Source organism: Myotis daubentonii, chromosome 7, assembly GCF_963259705.1.
Source record: "Myotis daubentonii chromosome 7, mMyoDau2.1, whole genome shotgun sequence".
Taxonomy (NCBI): domain Eukaryota; kingdom Metazoa; phylum Chordata; class Mammalia; order Chiroptera; family Vespertilionidae; genus Myotis; species Myotis daubentonii.
Genome location: NC_081846.1, coordinates 86,369,682 through 86,395,304, shown reverse-complemented (window position 1 = coordinate 86,395,304; position 25,623 = coordinate 86,369,682). Strand labels below are relative to the sequence as shown.

Genomic DNA, 25,623 nt, shown 5'->3' with positions numbered 1-25,623 from the left:
ATTTGATTGCAAGTGGACATATATTCTAAATCTTAGTTTTATGTTTTAAGTGCTTTTAAAAATTAGCCTTCTAATTTGCATTTTAGAATGTTTTTGCACCGCACATATACAGCTTAAATACCTTACAAAAGCTTATGATCTGTCAAGGAAGCATGGCTAGCAAACTGGATCAGGTCCCACTGAGGATCACTTTGAAAAGTCTACTTATTTTCTAAACTAAGTAACATCATAGTGAAATCACTGCCTGAATATAATTCTTGCGCTGAAACCCTAAAATTCATGAGAATTTATGATAATCACACATGTTGCCTAAAATAACAGAGTGAAATTAGATAAAAGTCTTTCAGGTTCCTTTTAGCTCTAATGTTGTACATGGTACTGCCTGTGGAAACAGGAGGCTTTTGCTCAAATACCTGATTAGATCTGATCAGATCTGCCAACAAATTATAAACAACTACATAGTTAAAATAATCCTTTACCTCTCTTAGCATTAGCTTTTGTGAAACACACAAAAGTATCTTATGTGTAATATTAGTACTTGAAACCTTCAAGCAATTGTCTTAATGACTTAACATACCTTTATACATTTGAAGCCAGTTTTATATATCAGTATACATTTTCTCTTTACTCTTCAAAATGACCAACACTTTCCCCATCTCCTACTTTTACTAGGAGGCCACGCAAAGGAAATAAAAATAGATGCTGTTACTCTGCGTCTATTTTGAATGAGTGCACTGGTTTAACAAATACTACCAGTTCTCTTTGTGAACGTAAAGTCTATTCCAAAATATTCCTGTGTACAGAGTGCTGACACAAATCAGATGCTCAAACATACATTTGAAATGAACATCGTAAAACCATCATATAAATCAGAGAGATTCACCAATAACTATTTCCATTTGTGAGAGTAACAGTCAATGTTGATTAATTGGGGGGGTGGGGAGTAGAAGGGAAGAGTAGTTTAGATATAAGTAATCTGGCATTTTTATCACTTGATGTTACATGATATGAGTGAAATCTAGACCTACTTGGTGTACCAAAGCTAGGATGATTCTAGAACCCTACATAGATCAATAAACAGGTTAAAAAATTCTTAGGTGTAATGGATAATGTCTTATCTGTTGAGTGAACAGGGAAGCATAATTAGCATATTTTTAAATTTAAGACCCCAATAAATATGCCTTTAAAGAAGAATTTTTGTACATAACAATACTTACCGAGAACACCTCTCAGATGAACAATTGATGTATGTGGGATTTGCAGACTGGCCTTAACGGTTAAAAAAGGCAGCAGTGCTCACTGCCAACAATTATTAGCTAATCTCAGAAGTGTAAACATTAAGCCCTAAAGAACATGCCAACCATGTCACTTATCTGTTTATCTCTATACAACTGTATCTTTTGTTTTTAAATCTGTGGTTGTCATATTCTATCCACATAGAACAGACCAATTTTCTTTTTAATTCATGTGAAAAACTTCCCAGTTTTTAATTATGTAGACCTGAACATGATTTCACTTTTCAACTGATCATCATGTCATAGAGAAGCCTATATTACATTTATCTGTTGGCAGAGAATGGAATGTTCAAATAAAACTACAGCTTATTTACTCTTATACTGTCTTGATTATGAAATTCAGAAATAGATAAGAGAATTTCTCTTAGACATACTGGTTATGTTTACTATTCTTTTTGTGTAATTATAACATTTCAATAGGTGAGCAAATTTCCACTTATATTAAAACAGGGCAATTTTAAAGTTCTATCTCCCTGTAGACTTAAAAATTAAAATAAAAAAACCTGAAAAGGAAAATATCCAAGTCCTTAAAGGGCATCAGATCCTCCATCAGGCAGGACAGCCAACAGTCTCCATGAAGTAACATGCTTATAACCTCATAAGTACATGTAAATTGGAGTAACTTAACGGTATACAAAAATGACCAGAAAAACCCTAATTTCAGTTATTGAGGGATTTCATTTCATTTCAGTTACTGAGGGATTATACTTTGAAACAAGTCAACAATGTTTCATTCCTTGTTTGAAGTATCCTGACTAATAGACTAGTGTGAACAAAATGTGGTATGAACGGAAATGAATGCTGAAGAGTAATAATTCCATTAGTAATAGAAATAAGCCACAACTAACTGGTCTAACTCTAGCTTAGAGTATCAGTATGTTTAACTTTAATGTGCATATTAGATGACATTTGTAAAGCAAGGGATAAAATAAATATAAATTTGAAGAATAAAGCATCTTTTAACTTGAGCTGCTAAACTGTAACCCTGTCTTTCAGGAAAGGAATGTGCAGATTTAAACAATTCCATAGCAGCAGAGCTCTCACTCAGAAGAACACTAATTACCTTTGCTTCCTGTGACAAAATACAGGGTCTGAGTAAGAAACAGAATTTCCTTACCCTTCTTTGACTGCATAAGTCTCAATACAGGAAGTTATTTGCAAATGTGAACTGATGAAAAATGCATAAAAATGTAAGTGTACAGTATACATACATACCTCCTAGTGGGTCAAATGAGTGCCTATTCATTAGACATACACAGATGTCTCAAGGCACTTACGGGGTTAAGACATAATACATGCATTCCTTTATATCAAGTACATGAAATCACATGATTTGGAATAAGCCAACCTTAAGGTAAATATGTTACATTATTAAATTCAAGAAAATCTGTAGATTCATATTTATACTTTCTGTAAGATGCTGGTAAATGGACAATGTGCAGCATTTCCTGGGAAAAGCAATTCCACCTTTCTTCTTATGAACAGCAGTCTCTACAGGGGGAGTGTAGGGAAAGATGTGCTGCATCCATAGGCAGTGTATTGGCTAATATTGAAAATGATATTGCTAAAATTTAAAAAATAAAATCTGGTAATCAAGTAATATAGTAAGTACATGAATCACTGCAAACACCAGAGCTGACTCCTGATGTTTACTTCTTTTTGCTTTCAAAGTACAGGTGTAACAGAGATGATGAGAATTCTGAGCCTTGTTTGTGGCAATTCTTCTGGTAGGGGACTGCATGGCACCACTACAAAATTTCATAAGTTACCCTGAACATACTCAGTTATTCACTATTTGTTCGAAACAAAGCATGAAATAGTCTTTAAACACATGAATTATAGGTTTTGAGAATGACTTTTTTTTTAAACATAAAGTGCAACAGTGCTGAAGTTTTCAGTTTTTATCAGTTCTTCATTTTTTGTTTAGATGCCATTTCCTGCAAGCAGTATTATGGCACAGTGAATATAATTGGAAAGCAGTTTTCTAACACATATCCCAGATTTTTTGCTTTCTTATTTATTTGATGATGTCGTTAAGGGTCTAACAAATCCTTCTTCATAAACTTTCAAAATAGCTTCACATACAAATCTGTATTGACTCTGAAAAATAAAATATGAAAAATAGAATTGATCAGAAAAACTGGAAAATAAAACAAAGAAATGACAAACAAGTCACTTGACTTGCTTATAAAAGAAATACAAAGTAAAACAGCACAGGGATACCATTCTTCATGAACAGACTAACAAAAAATAACAGTCAGACAACATATTTTGTTGGCAAACTCCCTCATGCATTGCTAATATTCCTAGCATTGCCACAATCTCTATGGATGGCAATTTGGCAGCATCTAATAAAATTACATTAATTTATCTATTGACCCAGCAATCCTACTTTTAGGAATTTATCAAAGATAAATTAGAAAAAGATATTTAAAACATATATTCATAAGTGAGGCTAATATATTATTTATCATAATTAAAAAGTAAAAGCGATCCACTCGCCACAGGAAAGGCCTGGTGAGTAATCTGTGGCACATCCTCACAGTGGATACGATGTAGTGGGGGAGGAAGAAAAGTCTAAAGATTACTATAGAATGATTCCAGGATATGTTAAGTAAAATCAGCAAGGTTAGAAAACGGCATATAATATGTTATTTTTATAAAAGAAAGGAGGATATAAAGATCTCTCAATATACGGGGTGGGGCAAAAGTAGGTTTACAGTTGTGAGTACACAAAACACAGGGTTTATTCTTGTATTATAAAAGCAAGGGAAGGATATATCATTAAAAAGTGATTTCCTGTAAAAGGAGGTGCAGGAGAAGGCTAGAGACTAGACTTCATTGAATACACTTCCTTCTTTTACAGATTTTACTTTGGAACCATATAAATATACCCCATAATTAAACCAATTTAAAAAAATCTACAAATTGAAAATAACATGAACAAATCAATGTGTATATCTAGTTGATGGCAGAACTAAACAGAATGAAATTATATCAAGGGACTTTGAAACAGTAATTTGTCTGTATATCTTTTGTAGAATATATCCGAAAAGCACTGTAGAAAAAATTTAAGTTATGTTCAGTAACCATACTGTCGATGGTAGTTGTGTTAGTTTAGTTGTTCTGAGACTGTTCTTGTATAATCAACTTAAAACAAATGGGTATTTGTGAAATTTTAAGTCGTTCATTGCTGGTTTTGTAGAGAACCAACATTTCTGTTAAAGAAGAAAGGTGGTAAAGATGTAAGGTAGAAGACATTAAGCAAAAATACTCTGCTCCTGAATTTGTATTGGAAACACCAGTATTAATTCATAAGTTTGTTTTCCTACTTCTGGCTATTGAAGATTTCTACAGACAAATACCAACACTAGACCCAAAGCAACAGGAAACCTTAGTGCTCACAGGTGCTCCCTAATATAATTTCTCAATAAAAAGAACCAGTACTTTTTGGAGAAATTACAGATTCTAAGTTTGGGGCAGAAAGTGTACAAAGCTGGAGCCTAGTTATCTTTATTGATGACTAGAGGCCCAGTGCACGGATTTGTGCACTGGTGGGATCCCTCAGCCTGGCCTGCAAGGATCAGGCTGAAACCAACTCTCCGACATCCCCCAAGGGGTCCTGGACTGTGAGGGTGGTTCTCGGGTGACACAGTCTGCAAATGGGCTCCCTCCTCTCTGGTTCCAGGTGTGTCACCTGAGAACCGCAGCTCCTGCGTTGAGCATCTGCCCCCTGGTGGTTAGTGTGTGTCATAATTACTGGCTGGAGCATCTGTCCCCTGGTGGTCATTGCACGTCATAACTACCAGTTGGATGGTCGTTTAGGCTTTTATATCCTATACTAGAGGCCCGGTGCACAAAAATTTGTGCACTCGGGGGGGTCCCTCAGCCTGGCCTGTGCCCTCTCCCAGTCTGAAACACCTTGGGAGATAACGACCTGCTAGCTTAGGCCCGCTCCCGGGTGGCAGAGGGCAGGCCCAATCCCTAGGTGCAGCCCACGGTCGGGCTCAGAGCAGGGTTGATTGGGGAGTTGGGGCACCGCCCCCTGTCATGCACAGAGCAGGGCAGATCGGGAGGTTGCGATGCCACCCTCAGTCACGCTCAGGGTAGGGCCGATTGGGGGGTTGGGGCACCGCCCCCTGTCACACTCAAGGCAGGGTTGATGGGGAGATTGTGGTGCCACCCCCTGTCACGCATAGAGCAGGGCCGATCAGGGAGTTGGGGTGCTGCCCCCTGTCACTCACAGAGCAGGGCCCATCAGGGGGGTTGGGGCTCCATACACTGTCATGCACAGAGCAGGGTCACTCAGGGGGCTGGGGAGCTCCCCCCGTCATGCACAGAGCAGGGTCAATCAGGGGGTTGGGGAGCTCCCCCCTGTCACGCACAGAGCAGGGCTGATCAGGGGGTTGAGGAGCTCCCCCCTGTCACTCACAGAGTAGGGCCGATAGGGGAGTTGGGGCACCGCCACTGTCACACTCAGGGCAGGGCCAATGGGGAGGTTATGGCTCTACCCTGTCACACACAGAGCAGGGCCCATGGGGGGTGGGGGTTGGGGCGCCCCACCCTGTCACACACAGAGCAGGGCCGATCAGGGGGTTGTGGCCCCGCCCCCTGTCACACACAGAGCCGCAGGGCGATCAGGGGGTTGGGGAGCTCCCCCCTATCAGGCACAGAGCAGGGGTGATCAGGGGGTTAGGGTGCCTTTCCCTGTCACGAACAGAGCAGGGCGGATAGGGAGGTTGTGGCCCCACCCCGTCACACACAGAGCCGCAGGGCGATCAGGGGGTTTGGGCGCTGCGCCCTGTCACGCTGATCCCGGTGCCGCGAGGCCTCATGGCTCCGCTGATCCCAGTGCTGGGAGGCATATTACCCTTTTACTATATAGGATAGAGGCCTGGTGCACGGGTGGGGGCCAGCTGGTTTGCCCTGAAGGGTGTCCTGGATCAGGGTGGGGTCCCCACTGGGGTGCCTGGCCAGCCTGGATGAGGGGATGATGGCTGTTTGCAGCTGGTCACACACCCTTTAGGGTTGGGGTCCCCACTGGGGTGCCTGGCCAGTCTGGGTGAGGGGGTGAGGGCTGTTTTCAGGCTGGCGGGTGACTGAAGCTCCCAACCGCTCCTTTATTTTATTTTATTTATCCTTTATTCCGGGCCAGCTTTAGCTCTGAGGCTTGGCTCCAGCTCTGAGACCTCCGCTGCTGAAAGCAGGTATCTGGTTTGTTTGGGTTCTATTATCGAAACACTGTTTCAACTCCAGCTCTGAGATCCCGGCTGGCTGTAAGCAGGTTTCTGGGGTTTTGTTTAGCTTCTACATTTGTTACAATGTTTCAAACTGCAAGCTCAGAGGCCGGCAGCGGCAGGCGGGGAACGTTGGATTCCTCCGTTACTGAAGCAAGGAAGCCTCATGTTCGCTTCAAGCTGCCTGGCTGCCGGCAGCCATCTTGGCTGGCAGTTAATTTGCATATCGCCCTGATTAGCCAATGGGAAGGGTAGCGGACGTACGGCTAATTACCATGTTTCTCTTTTATTAGATAGGATACTAGAGGCCTGGTGCACAAAATTTTGTGCACTGGGCCGGGGGCGGGGGGGTCCCTCAGCCTGGCCTGTGCCCTCTCGCAGTCTGGGACCCCTCAGGGGATGACCACCTGCTGGCTTAGGCCTGCTCCCTGGGAGATTGGGCCTAAGCTGGCAATCAGAAATCTCTCTGGCAGCCCGGCAGCCCTCGGAGGATGTCCACTTGCCAGCGGGGAGCAGACCTAAGCTGCAGTCGGACATCCTTAGCACTGCTGAGGAGACAGGAGAGGCTCCCACCACCACCGCTGTACTGGCAGCCATCAGCCTGGCTTGGGGCTGAGCAGAGCTCCCCCATGTGGGAGTGCACTGACCACCAGAGGGCAGCTCCTGCATTGAGCATCGGCCCCCTGGTAGTCAGTGTGTATCATAGTGACCAGTCATTCCTAGTCTTTCTGCTGTTAGAGTCAGTTTGCATATTATCCTTTTACTATATAGGATAGAGACCTGGTGCACGGGTGGGGGCTGGCTGGTTTGCCCTGAAGGGTGTCCCGGATCAGGCTGAGGGTCCCACTTGGGTGCCTGGCCAGGCTGGGTGAGGGGCTGATGGCTGTTTGCAGCTGGTCACACCCCCTTCAGGGTAGGGGTTCCCACTGGGGTGCCTGGCCAGCCTGGATGAGGGGATGATGGCTGTTTCCAGGCTGGCCACACCCCCTTTAGGGTGGGGGTCCCCACTGGGGTGCCTGGCCAGTCTGGGTGAGGGGCTGAGGGCCGTTTTCAGTCTGGCCTGCGACTGAAGCTCTCAGCCTCTCCTTTAAAAATTTTTTTTTTATTTTGGGATTTATTTACCTTCTATAATTGAAACTCTGTTGCCGTCACTGGCGCTCCCAGCTCTGAGGCCAAGGATGGCTGAAAGCAGGTATCTGGGGTTTGTTTGGCTTCTACAATTGAAACTTTGTTGCCATCCTGCTCGCTCCAGCTCTGAGGCCGCGGTTGGCTGAAAGCAGGTACCTGGGGTTTGTTTAGCTTCTATAATTGAAACTTTGTTGCTTTTGGAGCTGAGAGAAGGCCGTGGCATGCAGGGAACCTTGGCTTCCTCCATCACTGGAGCAAGCAAACCTCCTGCTCACTTCAGCTGCGTGGCTGCCGGGGCCTGCATCTTGGTTGGCAGTTAATTTGCATATCTTGCTGATTAGCCAATGGGAAGCTTGGCAGAGGTACGGTTAATTACCCTTTTTGTCTTTTATTAGATAGGATAATAAAAGGGTAATGTGCAAATTGACCCCAAGGGCGGAACTACCAGGAACGACTGGTTGCTATGATGTGCACTGACCACCAGGGGGCAGACGCTCAATGCAAGAGCTGCCCCCTGGTGGTCAGAGTGCTTCCACAGGGGGAGCTCCGCTCAGCCATAAGCTGGGCTGAAGGCTTCGAGTGCAGCGGGGTGGAGGGAGCCTCTCCCGCCTCCTCGGCAGTGCTAAGGATGTCTGACTGTGGCTTAGTCCCGCTCCCCCGAGGGGTCCCAGACTGTGAGAGGATGCCGGCTGGGCTGAGGGACCCCCCTGAGTGCACGAATTTTCATGCACCGGGCCTCTAGTATATAGATAAGGAAGCTATCTAAGTTATGAGGGTCTTGACAGAAAGGCTCAGGAGCCAAGCTGAATAGGGTTCTGCTCCCACTGGAACAATTTAGGCATTGTTAAGAAAAATAACTACAATGGATTGAAACATCACATATGTACAGATCCATGATTTAAAAATAATGCCAAAACAGACAAAAGTAAGTGGTAACCATGGGAGAGGGAAGTGAACCAACTAATTATATTAAAAACTTTACAAATAAAGGGAAAGCATCAAGTGTTTAACTTGCCTTTACTATATAGATAGTACCACTGGTTAACCAAATAGCTGATGACAAGTTCCTCCTTCAAAAAGGATTCCAGCTATTAATAAGTAAGGAAGAACAGAATGCTATCATTTAGAAAGCCCAATGAATGCTGCTAACATCACACAAAAAACCACAGACATTATGGGCCTCTTATAGGAAGAACTCAATACCATCTAAGCTGTTCAAGCATATAGATACAGTTACCACTTCTAGAAAATGCAGTGAAACCTCGACAAAACAGACTAATTTGGGCGAGGAAGTGTCCGTTAAAGCTGAAAGTCTGTTATATGATAAAGTATGTTTTCTGAATGTGTATGTTAAAAATTTGACAAATTAGTTAACCTGTTTTTACTTACGTAGACATGTTTGTGTAATTAAAAATAAGCGTGTATGAAAAGTTTAATTTCACAGAAGTTTTCTATACGTATTTCTATATTACAGTAATTGTTAAATTTATACTGAATAGGTCTATAAGTGCGTGCATTTACCAGTCATCTTGAGTAAACAAATGACCACATCTAGAGTGTAGCTTAGTGTAAGTGGGAACATGGGAGCTTAAGTTAAAACTGCTGCAGAAGCCTTGGCTGGTTTGGCTCAGTGGATAGAGCGTCAGCCTGCAGACTCTAGGAACCCAGGTTTGATTAGCGTCAAGGCACATACCTTGGCTGCAGGCTCAATCCCTGGCTCTGGTCAGAGCTTGTGTGGCAGGCAACCAATCACTGTGTCTCGCTCACATTGATGTTTCTCTTTCTGTGTTTCTCCCCCTCCCTTCCATTCTCTCTAAAAATTAATGGAAAAATATCCTTGGGTGAGGATTAACAAAAAACAAAAACACAAAAACAAACAAAAACTGCTGCAGAACGTCCAATGACAACATAACCAATTACCATGAGCAATGTGGTGTGATCACATGCTAATCACTCGCTGAACATTGTTCATGAGCAGTGACTCTTAGATTTAAATATGTAGACTACAGTTGTAGATATGTAGTATTTACTTATGTTAGTGAAATTACTAGTGCTTTTTCCAACATATGGTTTATTCACTAAAATTTGTAAAAACAGTGAATTACTAACAAAAAACTTGTTAATTATAAGCAAATCTTGGTTAAAAGCATTTTAAAATTAATAGGATGTTAATTTTCACATATGACATATGGACTGGAAATTTTGTCTGTTAAATCTGAGGTCCGTTAAACTGAGGTCTGCAAATGAGGGTTAATGTGGGAAACTATGTAGCACAAACCACCTGACTTGGTCATCAAATAAATGGTAAGAAACAAGAAAAAAGATGTTTGTGGAAAACTATACATTAAAAGGTTTTGGAGACATATAAACTAATCAAAATGTGTGAACCACATCTGAAACCTGATTTTACATACAATGCAAAAACAAAACTCATGAAGTACGGTATGATCCAGCAATTTGACTTCCATGCATATATTAAAAAAAATTGAAAGCAGCGTCTCAAAGAGATATGCATATACATCCATGTGCATAACAGCATTATTTGCAATCACCAAGAGGTGGAAACAACCCAAATGTCCATTGACAGGTCAGAGAATAAACAAACTGTGGTCTATACACACAATGAAGTATTTTTAGCCTTAAAAGAAAGGAAATTCTGACACATGCTAAAAACTGGATGAACCTCAAAGATATTATGCTAAGTGAAATAAGCCAATTACAAAAAGATAAAACCTATATGATTGTACGTATATGAGGTATCTAGAAAGTCAAATTCATAAAAACAGAAAGTAAAATGGTGGTTACCAGGGACTGGGAGGAGAGGGGATGACAAGTTGTTGTTTAAGGGGTAGAGTTTTAGTTTGCAAGATGAAAAATTTTAGAGATTGGCTATAGTAGTGTGAATATACTTAAGGCTACTGAACTGTACACTTAAAAATTGTTAAGTTTTATGTTGTGTACTTTACCACAATTAAAAATAAAAAAATCTATTATGTGTGAATATAGATACAAAAACCTCTAGAAAATACTAGAAAAACAAATGAAGCAACATATTAAAAGAATTATACACAATCTTCAAGTAAGATTTATCCCAGAAATGAAAGGTTAGTTTACTATCCAAAAATCAATCAATGTAATAGACAGTAATAAAATGAAATACAAAATCCACATGATCATCTCAATAGACCCAGAAAAAGCATTTGACAAAATTGAATACCTTTTCATGATGAAATACTCAACAGTCTTGTAACAGAGGAAACTTTGTCAACTTGCTAAAGGGCATTTTCATAAACCCTTTATATATTATGCTAATTAAAAGAATCCAATTACAAAGACCAAACTATATGATTCCTTCATATGAAAGTTCCAGAATAGTAAACTTATAGAGACAAAGTAGATGAGTGGGTGCCTAGGGCTGGGCCAGGGGAGACTGGGGAAGGTATGAAGGAAGATAAGTATAAAGTTTCTTTTTGGGGTGATGAAAGATTCTAAAATCAGATAGTAATGAAGGTTGTAAAACTGTGATATACTAAAAATAATTGAAGTGTAAACTTTAAAAGAGTAAATTTTATGGTATGTGAATTACATTTCAATACAGTTAATTCTAAAATTTAAAAATCATTAACTATATGAGACAACTGGAAGTTTGAATACTGTTATTTGATAATATTAAGGAATTACTTGTTATTATATTTGGATGTGATACTGGTATTGTGATTTTGTTTAGAAGGAAAAATACTTCTTATCTATTTGGGATACATATTAAAATATTTATAGACAAAATTATATGACGTCTAGATTTGCTTCAAATATGGAGAGTAGGTGGCAGTATAGATTAAACAATATGGCAAATGTTGCTGGACCTGAGTACTCAATATACTAGTAGTGTTAATTATATTGTCTACTTGTGTATATTGGAAATTTTTTTATAATTTAAAGGTAAAAAAAAGGCACTTACTAGGTCATATATGTCAATTCACTTCAGTAAGTTTAATGCTAACATTCCACAATGGCTTACTATAAAAAGTTATCTTAACATTAACTCTAAAACTCCATGATTCCCCTGTGATCTTGAAACATTATTCAGAGTCAGTGTGGAATTTCTATGATTTTTCTTGTTGCAATTTAAGTTCTTATATAAAAGAGAAAGGCATTTTGCCACAGCTGTGTCACAGAGCAGGTCTATCAAGAGTCTCTAGGTCAGGGACACTCTCATTCTCAGCATTCCCCTTGACTAAGTAATACAGGGCAAGTTCCTCTGAGCCTGTCTAAACATTCAAAAATTATCATGCTAGAGTGGCATTGACAAACATTTTCTGTAAAAGACTAGATAGTAAATATTTTAGGTTTTTCAGAACATATGGTGTCTGTTGCAACTTCTCAACTTTGCTATTATAGTGTGAAAGCAGGCATAAGTAATATATAAACAAATGAGCATGGCTATATTCTAGTAAAACTCTACTTACAAAAACAAGTGGAAGGCCAGACTTGGCTCACAGGCAGTATTTGACAAACTCCTTTGTTAGGAGTTATTTGCTCCTGGCAGGATATTAAGAAGCTATGAATCTGGTTTAGAATATACACTGATAACAAAAATCATCATGTTGAGAATGCATGAAGCACAGTACTTACAGGTGTCTGGATCATCATGGCTCGTTGATCTCTCATTGTTCTTACAATGTCTAGTGGATAAACTGGTTGGTTGCATTCAATGAGACACATGGCTGTTTCCATAGTAATCAGAACCCCAGTTCTTCCAATCCCAGCACTGAAAAAGGCAAATATGGGGCAAGGTATTACTGATACTGTTCTGTTAAACTTCGTGGATTTTGTGCAGAAAATTAAAGTTTCGAATCATAAAACAGAACAATTTGATTTAATGTTTAATATCATGAAAGTAGCAAGCCAACTAGAAATATTTTCAAAATTGACAAAAATCTCACACAATACAGATTAAAATGGTTTATATCAACACTATCCCCCATAATTAGCTGTAAAAAATACTATTTTGAAAGTTACATTTCAGTTTTTAAAATATGAACAAGATATAAAAGCTTATTGGAGCAACTCCACTTTAAAATGAAAAATAACAGAGGAAGGGATCCAAGATGGCAATGGAGTAAGTAGAAGATACACCCAGGACCTAACTGGAAGTAGAACTAAAATACAGAATTATAACCTGAGTCACCAACTGAAGACTAGCTGAATAGAAGGCTTATAACCAAAGATTTACAGAAGCAGCCAATGGAGACTGGTAGGAAGTGCGGAGGTGTGAAAGGGCTGGTCCCAATCCCACAGGCAGTGGCTGAGGTTCTGGAGGAATATCTCAGCTGCAGGGTATTTCCCCTGATAAGCGTGGGATCTCAAATCCAACCCTGGCTCCCCAGCCCAAAGCACCAGAGCCGGGAAGAGGCGCACACATAACATCTGGTTGTGAATGGCAGCGGGATTTCTGTTTCCACCAGGGAGAGATGGAGTTCCCTAAAAACTCAGGAGCTGTCTTAAAGGGCCAACATGCATAATTCTGTTTATAGCCACTCACCCTAGCTCTGGCCACTCACCTAGGGAGGGAAAAACAGATGAGTCATGTGAGGAGAGACTGGGGTTTGTGGCTCTGGGGACAGAGCTGAGGGAACAATTGCTAGGACCCCCTGTGCTAAGTCACTGTACCGCATGCAGACACCATCTTTCTTGGGTGGAACATGCCTCTCCATGCATGGGGAAAGCAATTGTCCCACCCTCTGGTCTTCCTGTTGAACCACTCTACAGAGCTTCTGCTCTGCTAAGGATTCAATGGCTTAGGCCATTAGAGGTCTGGCCAATTCAAGGGATGTCAGTGATTGAGTTGTATGACTTAGGGGTGGGGGCCATTCCCTCCACCCTTTCCTGTGATCCTGATCAGCACCTTCCCCTCACGGTAGATCCTCTACCCCCACTCTCTAAGCTCCTGGAGTTCCCACCCTCTTGACTCTTAGTGGTTCCACTCTGCTGAGGTCTGGTCAGAATCCAGGACAGTCTGAACTGTGTGGCTCTGGGGTAGGGGCCAAACCCTCCAACTTCCCCCAAACCTGAACAGCACCCCCCAATCTCTTGACTCCCAGTGGCCCCTTCCTGCTGAGATCAGGCTCCTGGCAGAATCTGGGGCAGACTGAGTTGCAATGGGTCTAGGAAAGAGGAAAATTTCCCCTCATATACTCGACTGGTGCACACCTTCCCTTCACTCAGCCAGCTTCAGACAACACCAGAGCAGGATTCAATTAGCTTCATAAGTAGCATATCCAAAGGTAGGTCTTGGCAGGCAGCAAACCCTGCTGAGGTGAACTCTACTTCATGTGGTCAGCACCTGCTGGCAGCCCATACACTGTGGTTAGGGTTGATCTTCACAGTCAGTCAGCCTGAGGGGTGATCCCACACATGAATGGGCCAACAGCAATCAAAAATCAATTACAACAGGAGGACTTATCCCGTGATGGTATTGGGTAGGTAGGGCCATTCCAAGAGAGGTGAGAGAGCTCAGCAAACATGCTGAGAGGGGCCATAGGCCAGCAAGGAGTACCTTGCTGGGAGGGGGAAAACTAAATCTAATGCCTACATTATTGTATTCCATCAAGTCTAAGATACCATCAATCGTATAACAAATCCCATTTTCAGAGATGTTAAACTGTAAAAATGACAAGCTTCTAACAGTCAGTGCAATAAAGTATTTTTACTTCTTATTATAAACTTTCTGCCAATCATATTGGAACATACCCTTTGCTTTCTACCTTCAGAGCACACTTGTGAGTTCCTTCTAATTATAGTAAAAGTTACAACTTAAGGACAAAATAAAATACATACTCCCCTTTAAAAATGTCAGCTATTTAAGCATAGAAGACAGAAAATAGAATACCTGCAATGAACAACAACAGGTTCTTCCTTGCCGGCCCTCTTATTTCGTACATGACAAACAAAATCCAGAAAGTCACTGGAATCATCAGGGACACCATGGTCAGGCCAGGCTGTGTACTGGATCTGAGTAAGTTGACGACTCTCATTTTTCTAAGTGTAAAAGAAAAATTATGCACTTTGATTTAGGAATTATCTTTAAAATAGAAATAAATATTCATATAATTTTAATTTTAGAAGAAAAGTAAAAGAAACTACTCCCACTACCTCTCCCCAAAGTAATACATATGCACAATAAAACCCAAAATTTCAATAAAAAAGAAAGAAACCATTTTATAGAAACAATTGTATCCATTTAAGTATCTGCTGCTGGATCATTCCTCTTCTTATAACTCAATTTCTATATTTGTAAAGTATGTTTCAAGATGATAATCAAGTAAACAGGCAAAGACAAGTTCTAGAAAAACATTTAAAGAAAACTAAAGAACTGTTGGATGAACAAATATGGTAAAATAGAAACGTTTTTTATAAACAAAGTTGAGCTAATCCTAAAAAATAAGTGAAATCATGGAAATCAGGAAAATAAATTTTCAAAATGAATGTAGATTAAAAACTGAAGATCAAAAAAAACACAAAGTCAAATCGGGGCTTAATTCTTTTTGGGAGTCAGCAGTTGGTAGAAAAGAGAATAAGATTTTGGATTTATACATCTTGACTCTGTCTGTTAAGGTATTTAAAATTTCAGAACCTCACTTTCTTCCGTTAAAATGAAACAACATCTACACCTCAAAGAGAGAGTCTTATGTTGAAAGGATTCTAGAAGAGAAACTGCAAATCTCCCAATCAGCTGTTTGGAATCTTATGCTCAATAATAGATAGTTATAGTCATTCAACAATATGAAATCTGGTTACTGTCATTTACATTAAAGGGCATTTCCAGAAAAGACCATGAAAATAAAAATTAATTAAGAAAATGACCGATATGCCAAGCTGTTGTGGCTCAGTGGTTGAGTGTCAATCTATGAATCAGGAAGTCATGGTTCGATTATGGTCAGGGCACATGCCAGGGTTGCAGGCTCGATCCCCACTAGGAGGAGTGCAGGAGGCAGCTGATCAATGATTCTCAACACTGATGTTTCTATTTCTCTCTCCTCTCCCTTCCTATCTGAAATCAATAAAAATATATTTTAAAAAAAAGAAAGGGACTGATAAAAGAATTCCATGATACCCCAGTATAATGTAATAACTAATTTTTCAGAATCCTTAACAATATAGAATGAATGAAAAGCACCTAATATATATAGACTACTTTTGATTACTATTAAAAAAAAAAAAAAGGATTTGCCCTGGCTTGTGTTTCTCATAAAGGTACCGAAAAATATGGCTGCACAAATTCCAGAATCTGATCAGATAAAACCGTTTAAAGAATTTCTTGGAACCTACAATAAACTTACAGAAACCTGCTTTTTGGACTGTGTTAAAGTCTTCACAACAAGAGACGTAAAACCTGAAGAGACCACCTGTTCAGAACATTGCTTACGGAAATATTTAAAAATGACGCAAAGAATATCCATGAGATTTCAGGAATATCATATTCAGCAGAATGAAGCCCTGGCAGCCAAAGCAGGACTCCTTGGCCAGCCACGATAGAGACGTCCTGAGGGGTGGACTTTCCCTGAAAGATTGCCAATAGCTTTGCACTGGAAGTGAGGATTCATCTAATAGAATCCCCTGAAAGCAGTAGCCATCATGTTAACCATCTGTCATGACTGGCAAATGGAAACCACTGGAGAAACAAAATTGCTATTTACCAGGGATAATCAAAATAGAAGGTCTTATTGTCCAATCAATATGTAAGATGCAACATTTGTTGAGGCCTTATGATTCAGGAGCTTAATCACTTGATTAGAAAAATAAACCATTATTTCTTCAATAGTGACTAATAATTTTAAAGCAAAATCATGAATGAGATAGAAACAATTTTTATTTCTAAAAGTTAAATAAATGGAAATATCACTGAAAAAAAAAAAAAGAGGGTCACAGGTTTGATTCCTGGTCAGGGCACATACCTGGGTTGCAGGTTTTATCCACAGCATGGACCAGGGAGAGTGAGGGAGGCAACCAATCGATTTATCTCAAGACACATTGATGTTTTTCTCTCTCTTCCTCTCCCCCCCTCCCCCTTATACTCTCTCTAAAAGTCAATGGAAAAAATATCCTTGGGTGAGGATTAACAAAAAAAAAGGGTGGGTGGGTAGGTATTTAATGGTATCAATAACCTATAAGAATGGGTCATGTAAAAATCATATTTTAATTAGTTTTGACATAGTGTTTGTCTCTGTCTCTCCATCTAAGTAGGTATGTGTTTATATGGTAGCAAATTTATTTTCTTTCTTTTTGTTTTTTCCTCCCATATATTTTTTTTGTAATCTTTATTGTTCAGATTATTTCAGATGTTCTCTTTTTCCCCCCATAGTTCCCCTCCATCCAGATCACACCCCACCCAGGCCCTTGTCACCCACTATCCGTGTCCACAGGTACTGCATACATGCATATAAGATCTTTGTCCAAGGAGAGAAACCAAGATGGCGGCATAGGTAAACACCTGAAATTGCTGCCTCGCACAACCACTTCAAAAATACAAGTAAAAGACAAAACAGACATCATCCAGAACCACAGCAAGGCTGGCTGAGTGGAAATTCTACAACTAGAAGGAAAGAGAAAAGCACACTGAGACTCAGAGGAGCTGCAGAAGTAAAGTGCAGAGGTATGGAGGCTCGAGCATGCGAGGAAAGAGGCTGGCAACGGAGGACGCCGGTGTCTTTTGCAATCGGGAGGGAGGCACAAGCTCCCAACGGCCCTGACTCCAGTTCCCAGGCGAGTCTCTGGGGACCCAGACTCATACGGGGAGAAACTGGACTGTCTGGCAGCGGGCGGAGCTCGAGGGCAGCTTTCTATCAGAGGTGCTTGCAGCGATTACCAGGACACTGAGACTGGGGACCTCTTAGGGCAGGACTGAGGTTCAGCCATAGCTGTTTGTTCTACCCTGTTGATTCCCTGAGACCCCGCCCCACCCAAGCTGTGTGCAGAGGCTTTTGCATATGAATGCTGCTTGACACAGTTGCTGCTGGGAAGAAACATCTGCACAGCATATGTCTCAAGGGACCTGGCGTATATGGCATACTGTTCTTAATAAGTTTGCTCCCCTTCTTGGCGCTATGTGTTTTAACCAAGGTCACCTCTCCAAGAAAGGTTGTTTCCCCAGGTAGGGATTTTTCCCTGAAGTTAGGGAGGGGATAAAACCCCTTAACTAATTGCCAGGCGGGTAGTTAATCACTTTAACTACAAACAATCATGCTTAAGCTACATAATCTTTACTCCCTGGAATGGAGATAAGAAACGCCCTAACCTTTGCAATAGAAATTGACAGGATTAAAATCAACTGGTATAAATACAGATGCAACAAGACAATAAACGCCAGAACTTGGCTAGAGATCCTGGCTAGGCTGCTGATCAACTGAACGCTGTCTCCGTGTCATTCCTTCTTCACCAACTCCATCCACACCTTTGGGGACCCCTGGACCTGCTGGGGTTGGACCCCAGCATATGAATGGGCTGGCCCTTTGAGATCTAAAATTACCTAACAAACTGCAACTGGGTCAGAAAGACCCAGAACATTCAAAAGAAGGCCCAAGGCCCCACAGCAGCTTGCATTGCTTCACAGCTGGGCCTCATCTGGGCACCTCCAAAACCCAAACAAGGAAGAGGAACCTACAGATCTCTCCATAGCTCCTGCTGTATAGCCTCAGGCAGAGGCTAAATTAGCACCTCCTTAGAGATCCAAGAGACTGTGTACCCAGTGGTCAGAGTGGGACCATCCAGATTACAACTCCTCATCTCCATAAGGGACACACTCAGGGGGCAGACTCAGTGAGCACCAAAGCCCCACTGAAGCAAGTCTTGCCCCAAAAGGGTGGCTTCAGGACAGAAGTTCTCACACTGCAGACACAGCTGATTCTCACAGACAATTGGCCTGGAGGTCATATCCTCCCAGTGATACCTACAAAAATCAAGGCTTAACTACAACAAGACTGTGCACACAGCCCACAAAGGGGTGCACCAAGAGTGTCCACCCCAGGTAATTGGGGAGGCTGAGCCAGTGGGCCCTATAGGACACCTAACACACAAAGCCACTCTACCAACACAGGGAAGCATAAAAAATGTGGAGACAAAGAAACAGATCACAAATGACAGAAATGGAGGAAAGCAAACTACTGGATATAGAGTTCTAAACCACATTTTTAAGGTTTTTCAAGAATTTTCTAGAAACCCTCAAGAAATCTAGTGAGACCCTCAAGGATATGAAAAAGGAACAACTAGAAATTAAGCATACACTGACTGAAATAAAGAATAATATACAGAGATCCAACAGCAGACAAGAGGATCCCAAGAATCAAGTCAAAGATCTGAAATACAAAGAAGTAAAAAACACCCAACTGGAAAAGCAAAAAGCAAAAAGAATCCAAAAATATCAAGATAGTGTAAGGAGCCTCTGGGACAGCTTCAAGCGTACCAAAAGGAGGAACTGTAATAATCTGAACAATAAAGATTAAAAAAAAAAAAGATCTTTGTCCAATCTCTTTCCTAACCCCCGTCCACACCCCCTTCACCGTGAGAATTGTCGGTCTGCTCCATTTCCATGCCCCTGATTCTATTACATTCACTAATTTATTCTGTTCATCAGATTTTTTTATTCATTTGATTTTTAGATTCACTTGTTGATAGATATGTATTTGTTGTCACTTTGTTGTTCATAATTTTTTATCTTTACCTTTTCCTTCTTCTTCCTCTTCTTAAAGAATACCCTTCAGCATTTCATATAATACTAGCTTGGTGGTGATGAACTCCTTTAACTTTTTCTTGTCTTTATCTGACCTTCAATTCTAAATGATAGCTTTGCTGGGTAAAGTAATCTTGGTTGTAGGTTCTTGCTATTCATCACTTTGAATATTTCTTGCCACTCCCTCCTGGCCTGCACAGTTTCTGTTGAGAAATAAGCTGACAGTTGTATGGGTACTCCCTTGTAGGTAACTAACTGTTTTTCTCTTGCTGCTTTTAAGATTCTCTCTTTGTCTTTTGCCCTCGGCATTTTAATTATGATTTGTCTTGATGTGGTCCACTTTGGATCCTCTTGTTTAGGGTTCTCTGAGCTTCTTGGACTTATAAGTCTATTTCTTTCACCAGGTAGGGGAAATTTTCTGTCATTATTTCTTCAAATAGGTTTTCAATATCTTGCTCTCTCTTTTTCTGGCACCCCCATAATTTGGACGTTGGTATGCTTGAAGTTGTCCCAGAGGCTCCTTACACTATCTTCATATTTTTGGATTATTTTTTCTTTTTTGCTCTTCCAGTTGGGTGTTTTTCTGCTTCCTCGTATTTCAAATCTTTGACTTCATTCTTGGATCCTCTAGTCAACTGTTGAATCCCTGTATATTATTCTTTATTTCAGTTAGTGTATGCTAAATTTCTGAGTGGCCCTTTTCCATTTTTTTTTGGCATTCTCACCAAGATCCTTGAAGGTCTCAGTAAGTTCCTCGGACGTTTCTAGAAGGTTCTTGAGTAACCTTATAACTGTGGTTTTGAACTCTATATCCAGTAGTTTTCTTTTTTCCATTTGTGACATGTTTCTTTGCCTCCACATTTTGGCTGCTTCCCTGTTTGTTTCTATGTATTGGGTAGCTGCTAAGTCTCCTTGAGTTGATAGAGTGGCCTTGTGTGGTAGGTGTCCTATAGGGCCCAGTGGCTTGGCCTCCCCAATCACCTGATGTGGACACTCTTGGTGCACCCCTTTGTGGGCTGTGTGCACAGTCTTGTTGTAGTTGAGCCTTGATTTTTGTAAGTATCATTGGGAGGAACTGATCTCCAGGCCAGTTGGCTGTGTCTACAATGGAAGAACTGCTGTGTAGGAGACACCCTTATGGGGCAGGACTTGCTTTAGTGGGGCTTTGGTGCTCCCGGAGTCTGCCCCTTTAGTGTGTCACTTATGGATGTGAAGAGTTGTAATCTGGTATGGTCTCACACTGACCACTCGATACACTGGCTCTTGGATTTCCAAGGAGGTGCAAAGTCAGCCACTGCCTGGGACCACCCAGCAGGAGCTACAGAGAGATCTGCAGATTCCTCCTCTTTGTATCAGGTTTGGAAGTGCTCAGATGAGGCCCAGCTGTGAAGCAAGGAAGGCTGGTGTGGCCTTGGGCCTTCTTTTGATAGCTTTGGGAGCTCCCTGACCCAGCTGAACCTTGTTTGACAGGTTTTAGGCTAAGAAAGGACAGGCCATTCATATGCAACAGCCACTGAAGCACAGCTTGGTGGCTTTGTAAATTGGGTAGAGCAGGGTCTCAGGGAATCTCCAGTGCAGAGCAAACAGAAATGGCTGCCAGTCAGCCCTGCACAGGGGAGGTCCCAGTACAGGAACAATGACTGTTGCGAGCACCTCAGTCTGGAAGAAAGCTGCCCCTACATTCCTGCCCCAATGCCAGGTAGTCGTTTCTCCCCATATGTGTCTGGGTCCCCCCAAGTCTCCCTCGGCACTGGAGCTCAGAGCAAGCGGGAGCTTGCATCCCCCTCTCAATGAAAAAAGCAGCATACCTGGGTGTCAGCACATTCTGTGCCTCTACACCTGCAACCAGTCTCAATGCGCTTTCTTATTTACCTCTCTAGTTGTAGTACTTCCACTCAGCCAGGTTTCCCAAGGTTCTGGATGATAGTTATGTATTTTAGTTATAATTTTGATGTGGTTGTGGGAAGCAGCAAGTACAGCTGTTTACCTATGCCGCCATCTTGGTTTTCTCTGCAAATTTATTTTCTTAATTACATTTGGGTCACGCTTTAGAATCTAATTTGCATCTTAGTCTAGTTTTGACGTATTCAGGGTTTGTAAAGAAAAGCCATTACAGTATATAAAACTGTTGAGAATAATCTACAGGTGGAGTACAATAAAGAGACTATGCTGAAGATATCAGTATTAGTCTATGTAGTTATTTACAACCTCTCATATCTACTTGAGAAAATGAAGAAATATTTTACTGGCTTGCCTTGTTATGTTAGACTATGAGCTATATAGTATATAACCCTAAACACTAAATTCATTCTGATGGAATCTCTAGCCCATAAGATTTTCGAACTATTCAATTTTTAATTTCTTATAACTTTAGCTTTAATCAATGTCAGATTCCTTTAATATAAGTCAGCACAACATCTAGCTCCTTCCTTTTTGGTCAGTAAGGCTCTATCTTGCTAGGCTCTTTTAATCATACTCAGGGGGGTGGAAGGGAATGGAGTTCTCATTTCCAATGGGATAGGCCTATGTCTTCACAGTTTGTGCTGTTTGCTCTTTTCTAGCAATTGCTTCTTTTTCTCACAGAACCCTTCAAAACCAAAGGTGGCAGGGGAATATCTAGTTGCAGGCAGTAAAAGTGGGGTACACTGTTTCTAGCAGACTGACAGCAATGACACCTTCCACATACATCTTCCAATTGGGTTATTAATCCATCATTTATTAATCAATTTCCATCTCTGGGTCTGGATTTGGAAGCTAAGGAGAGTGACTCAAGTGGCAATAAGAAGAAATTAGAAAGCTATGATAGCCTGGCTGGTGTGGCTCAGTGGTTGAGCATTGACCTATAAACCAGGAGGTCACGGTTCGATTCCCTGTGAAGCCATATGCTCGACCCCCAGTGTAGGGCATGCAGGAGGTGGCCAATCAATGATTCTCTCTCATCATTGATGTTTCTCTCTCTCTCTCTCTCTCCTTCTCCTTTCCTTGCTAAAATCAATAAAAATATATTTAAAAAGAAAGATATGATCTATCTGCTGCGGGAGGGTCCTGCCTACGATCTTTCCTCTTTAATACTGAGGAGACTGAAATGTCTCTCCTGTACTCTCTTCAAAAAGAGGAATAATTTGATAACTTACAATTAATTGTTCTTTCCATTTCCACAAACGTACTCAAATATTTGATTGATATTATTTGGAGGGGAAAAATCATTATAACCAAAAACATCTAGGGTATACTTTCTATGAGTATGCATAGTTATTTATTTATTTAAAATATATTTTTATTGATTTTTTACAGAGAGGAGGGGAGAGGGATAGAGAATTAGAAACATCAATGAGAGAGAAACATCGATCAGCTGCCTCTTGCACGCCCCCTACTGGGAATGTGCCTGCTACCAAGGTAAATGCCCTTGACTGGAATCGAACCTGGGACCCTTGAGTCCGCAGGCTGACGCTCTATCCGCTGAGCCAAACCGGTTAGGGCCGCATAGTTATTTTTTAAAAAAATATATTTTTATTGATTTCAGAGAGGAAGGAAGAGGGAGAGATAGAAACATCAATGATGAGAGAGAATCATTGATCAACTGCCTCCTGCATGCACACTGGGGATCGAGCCCGCAACCTGAGTATGTGCCCTGACTGGGAATTGAACTGTGACCTCCTGGTTCATAGGTCGATGCTCAACCACTGAGTCAGGCTGGCAGGACATGAATATCCTTAGTTTTAAGAGTAATAAGTATTTATTTACTAGATTATTTTCTCACTGACCACTCATATTTAACTATAGAAATTGGAAATTTATTATAGAAAGGAAATACACGTCATGAGATTCCAAAGCATCCCCAAAAATCAAATAGTTCAATAATTAAAAATAATATTTTTTAGTAACCAGAACTCAGACTGAAAACATTTTCAGCTTTCAGTCTTCACCTTGAACATAACAGTTCTAATGAACAGTACCTATCTTGCTTCCTACCTCTTGGTTAAATAGTGTCATCTTCCTGAAGATATATGCAGTATTTCCTTCTTCCGAGTGGCAGGTGACTTGGTAGCATCCATACGATGAACTTCCTGTGGGCTCTGGCCAATACTGGTGGCACTTCACCTAAAATCAATTGATTAAAAACATATATATTAAAAATTATAATATTTTAATATAACTTTCAAACTTACAGAAAAGTTACAAGAAAAATTTAGTAAACTCTCATACATGCTGCACCTAGTTCTGTCAACTATTAACATTTCTTTGTCATTTTTTTCTCTTTGTAATAATCTGTTTGGATATATTTTGAGACTGCAAATATCCTGTATACAATAAGCTTTCACTTAGTGTTTTACCATGTGTGATGAATTCTTGCCTGAGTCAATTATTACTATGAGAATGGCAAAATGCTGCACTAATTTTAATCTTTTTAGATTTAAGTTAACAATCTTCAACTAAAATGCCAAATGCAATCCATTTATTTTCACAATTAGATTTAAAAAACAACAACAGCCTTCTTGATATATAACTCACCCATTTAAACTACACAATTCAGCTTCCAGTCAAGATGGCAGTATAGGTAAATGCTGTGCTCACTTCCTCCCACAACTACATCAAAATTACAACTAAACTACAAAACAACTTCCATTCAGAACTGCCTGAAGCCTAGCTGAACGAAAGTCCTATAACTAAGGATATACAGACGCCATGTCTAGACTGGTAGGAGGGGCAGAGATGCAGAATGGGCTAGTGCCATACCCATGTGTAACAGTTAAAAATCAGGAGGGATATGGGGGCTGTGGAGGGACCCCCTGAGGAGCAAGGAGTACCAGCGCCACACCAAGCCCCTGACCAATGTTTCAGTACTAGGAAGTGAAGTCCCGTTAACTTTTCCCTGTGAAAACCAGCAGGGATTGTGGTTGAGTAAGACAGAGAGAGGGGCTGCTGGAATCCCAGGCATTCCTCTTTTTTAAAAATTTAAGTTGACTTAATTTTTTCTATCACCAGGCGTTCCTCTTAAAGGGGCCATACAGAGACTTACTTGGATTCACAGCAGCTTGAAAGGCACCAGGGACACAAAGGGAAAAACTGCATGGTCCGTCGAGGGCTGGAAGGGCAGCTTTCTCCCAGCTAGAAGTGCTGGCAGAGACCCTCGTTTCTTTACTGAGTCTTCCCTCCATAGAGCCAGAAGGTGGATGCCATATCTGAGTCTCCATCAACCTGGCTAACACTGTTGTGACTCTATGAGACCACCCCACCCAACCTGTGGGCCCACCCAATCTCTTTCCAGTGCCTTTTCTATATAAACAATTTTCCCCAAATCTCTCAAACAAGCAGCATCTGGCCTCAGTGTGCCCCGTACCTCTTGCAAAGTGGCCCCAGTCCTAGCACTCGAGGCAGCCTGCCTTGGTTAGCAGCTTGGCCTCTCCTGGGCACCTCTAAACTCAGGACAAATAGTAGCCAACTGCAAATCACTATTTGCTCAGGTCTGGTGACCCCAGGCAGGGCATAGGTGGCACCTGGTGAACAGCTTCAGAAAACGTCAAAGCACCACCACACAACCACCTCCACAAGTGACACACACAAGGGGCGGATCCAGCAGGCATCAGAACCCTGCTGTAAAGTCCTGCTCTGTGGGGTCTGCCCCTGCACAGCTGATCCTGCAAGGCAGTCATAGTGAGTCCTTGCAGCCAAGTGGCCTGGGCGTAAATCCTCCCTTTGAAGTGCCAACAGCAATCAAGGTTCAACTACAACAGGAGGGTGTACTTAGCCCAGCCCGCATGGGGGGCCCACCTGGAGCAGCTTGGATGACCGGGAAGGCCGTGTCATTGGGCCCTACAAGACACCTATTACTGGTATATAAGGCTAATCTACCAAGCCTGGGAGACTAACAGCCCTACTTAATACATGGAAACAAACACAGGGAGGCAGCCAAAATGAGGATACAAAGGAACATGTCCCAAATGAAGGAACAGAATAAAACTCCAGAAAGAGAACGAAACAAATCGAAGACAATCTGTTGGAAGTAGAGTTCAAAACACTGGCTATAAGGGGGCTCAATGAACGTAGTGAGAACTTCAACAAATAAATAGGAAATATAAAATGGAGATAAAAACATAAAAATGGAGATAGAAAGCATAAAAAAGCACTAATCAGAAATGAAGAATACAACAACTGAAATAAAGAATACATTATAGGGGGCTCTGGCAGGTAACTCAGTTGGTTGTCCTGATATGCCAAGGTTGATCCTGGTCATGGC

General features: G+C 41.3%; 2 protein-coding genes across 11 annotated transcripts in view; one reads left to right on the top strand and one right to left on the bottom strand.

The window, feature by feature from the left end:
• Nucleotides 1-2,152: 2,152 nt before the first annotated feature.
• PTPN4 (protein tyrosine phosphatase non-receptor type 4) overlaps nucleotides 2,153-25,623 on the bottom strand; it is a 230,908-nt gene continuing 207,437 nt past the window's right edge. For all 10 annotated transcript variants that reach the window (XM_059704692.1, XM_059704696.1, XM_059704697.1 and 7 more), the window contains 4 exons: nucleotides 23,358-23,486; nucleotides 14,550-14,698; nucleotides 12,293-12,428; nucleotides 2,153-3,395 (listed from right to left, as the gene is read on the bottom strand). In XM_059704692.1, the coding sequence (XP_059560675.1) occupies nucleotides 3,309-3,395; nucleotides 12,293-12,428; nucleotides 14,550-14,698; nucleotides 23,358-23,486 (501 nt within the window). In that variant the 3' untranslated portion in view covers nucleotides 2,153-3,308. The remainder of the gene's footprint in view (nucleotides 3,396-12,292; nucleotides 12,429-14,549; nucleotides 14,699-23,357; nucleotides 23,487-25,623) is intronic.
• On the top strand, nucleotides 15,901-16,567 carry LOC132238020 (mitochondrial import inner membrane translocase subunit Tim9-like). Its single transcript, XM_059702518.1, has one exon. It carries the CDS (start codon nucleotides 15,926-15,928, stop codon nucleotides 16,193-16,195), a length of 270 nt encoding a protein of 89 aa, XP_059558501.1. The 5' UTR covers nucleotides 15,901-15,925; the 3' UTR covers nucleotides 16,196-16,567.

Coding starts and splice junctions, on each gene's coding strand:
- LOC132238020 (XM_059702518.1), top strand. CDS start 15,926: ATGGCTGCACAAATTCCAGAATCTGATCAGATAAAACCGTTTAAAGAA.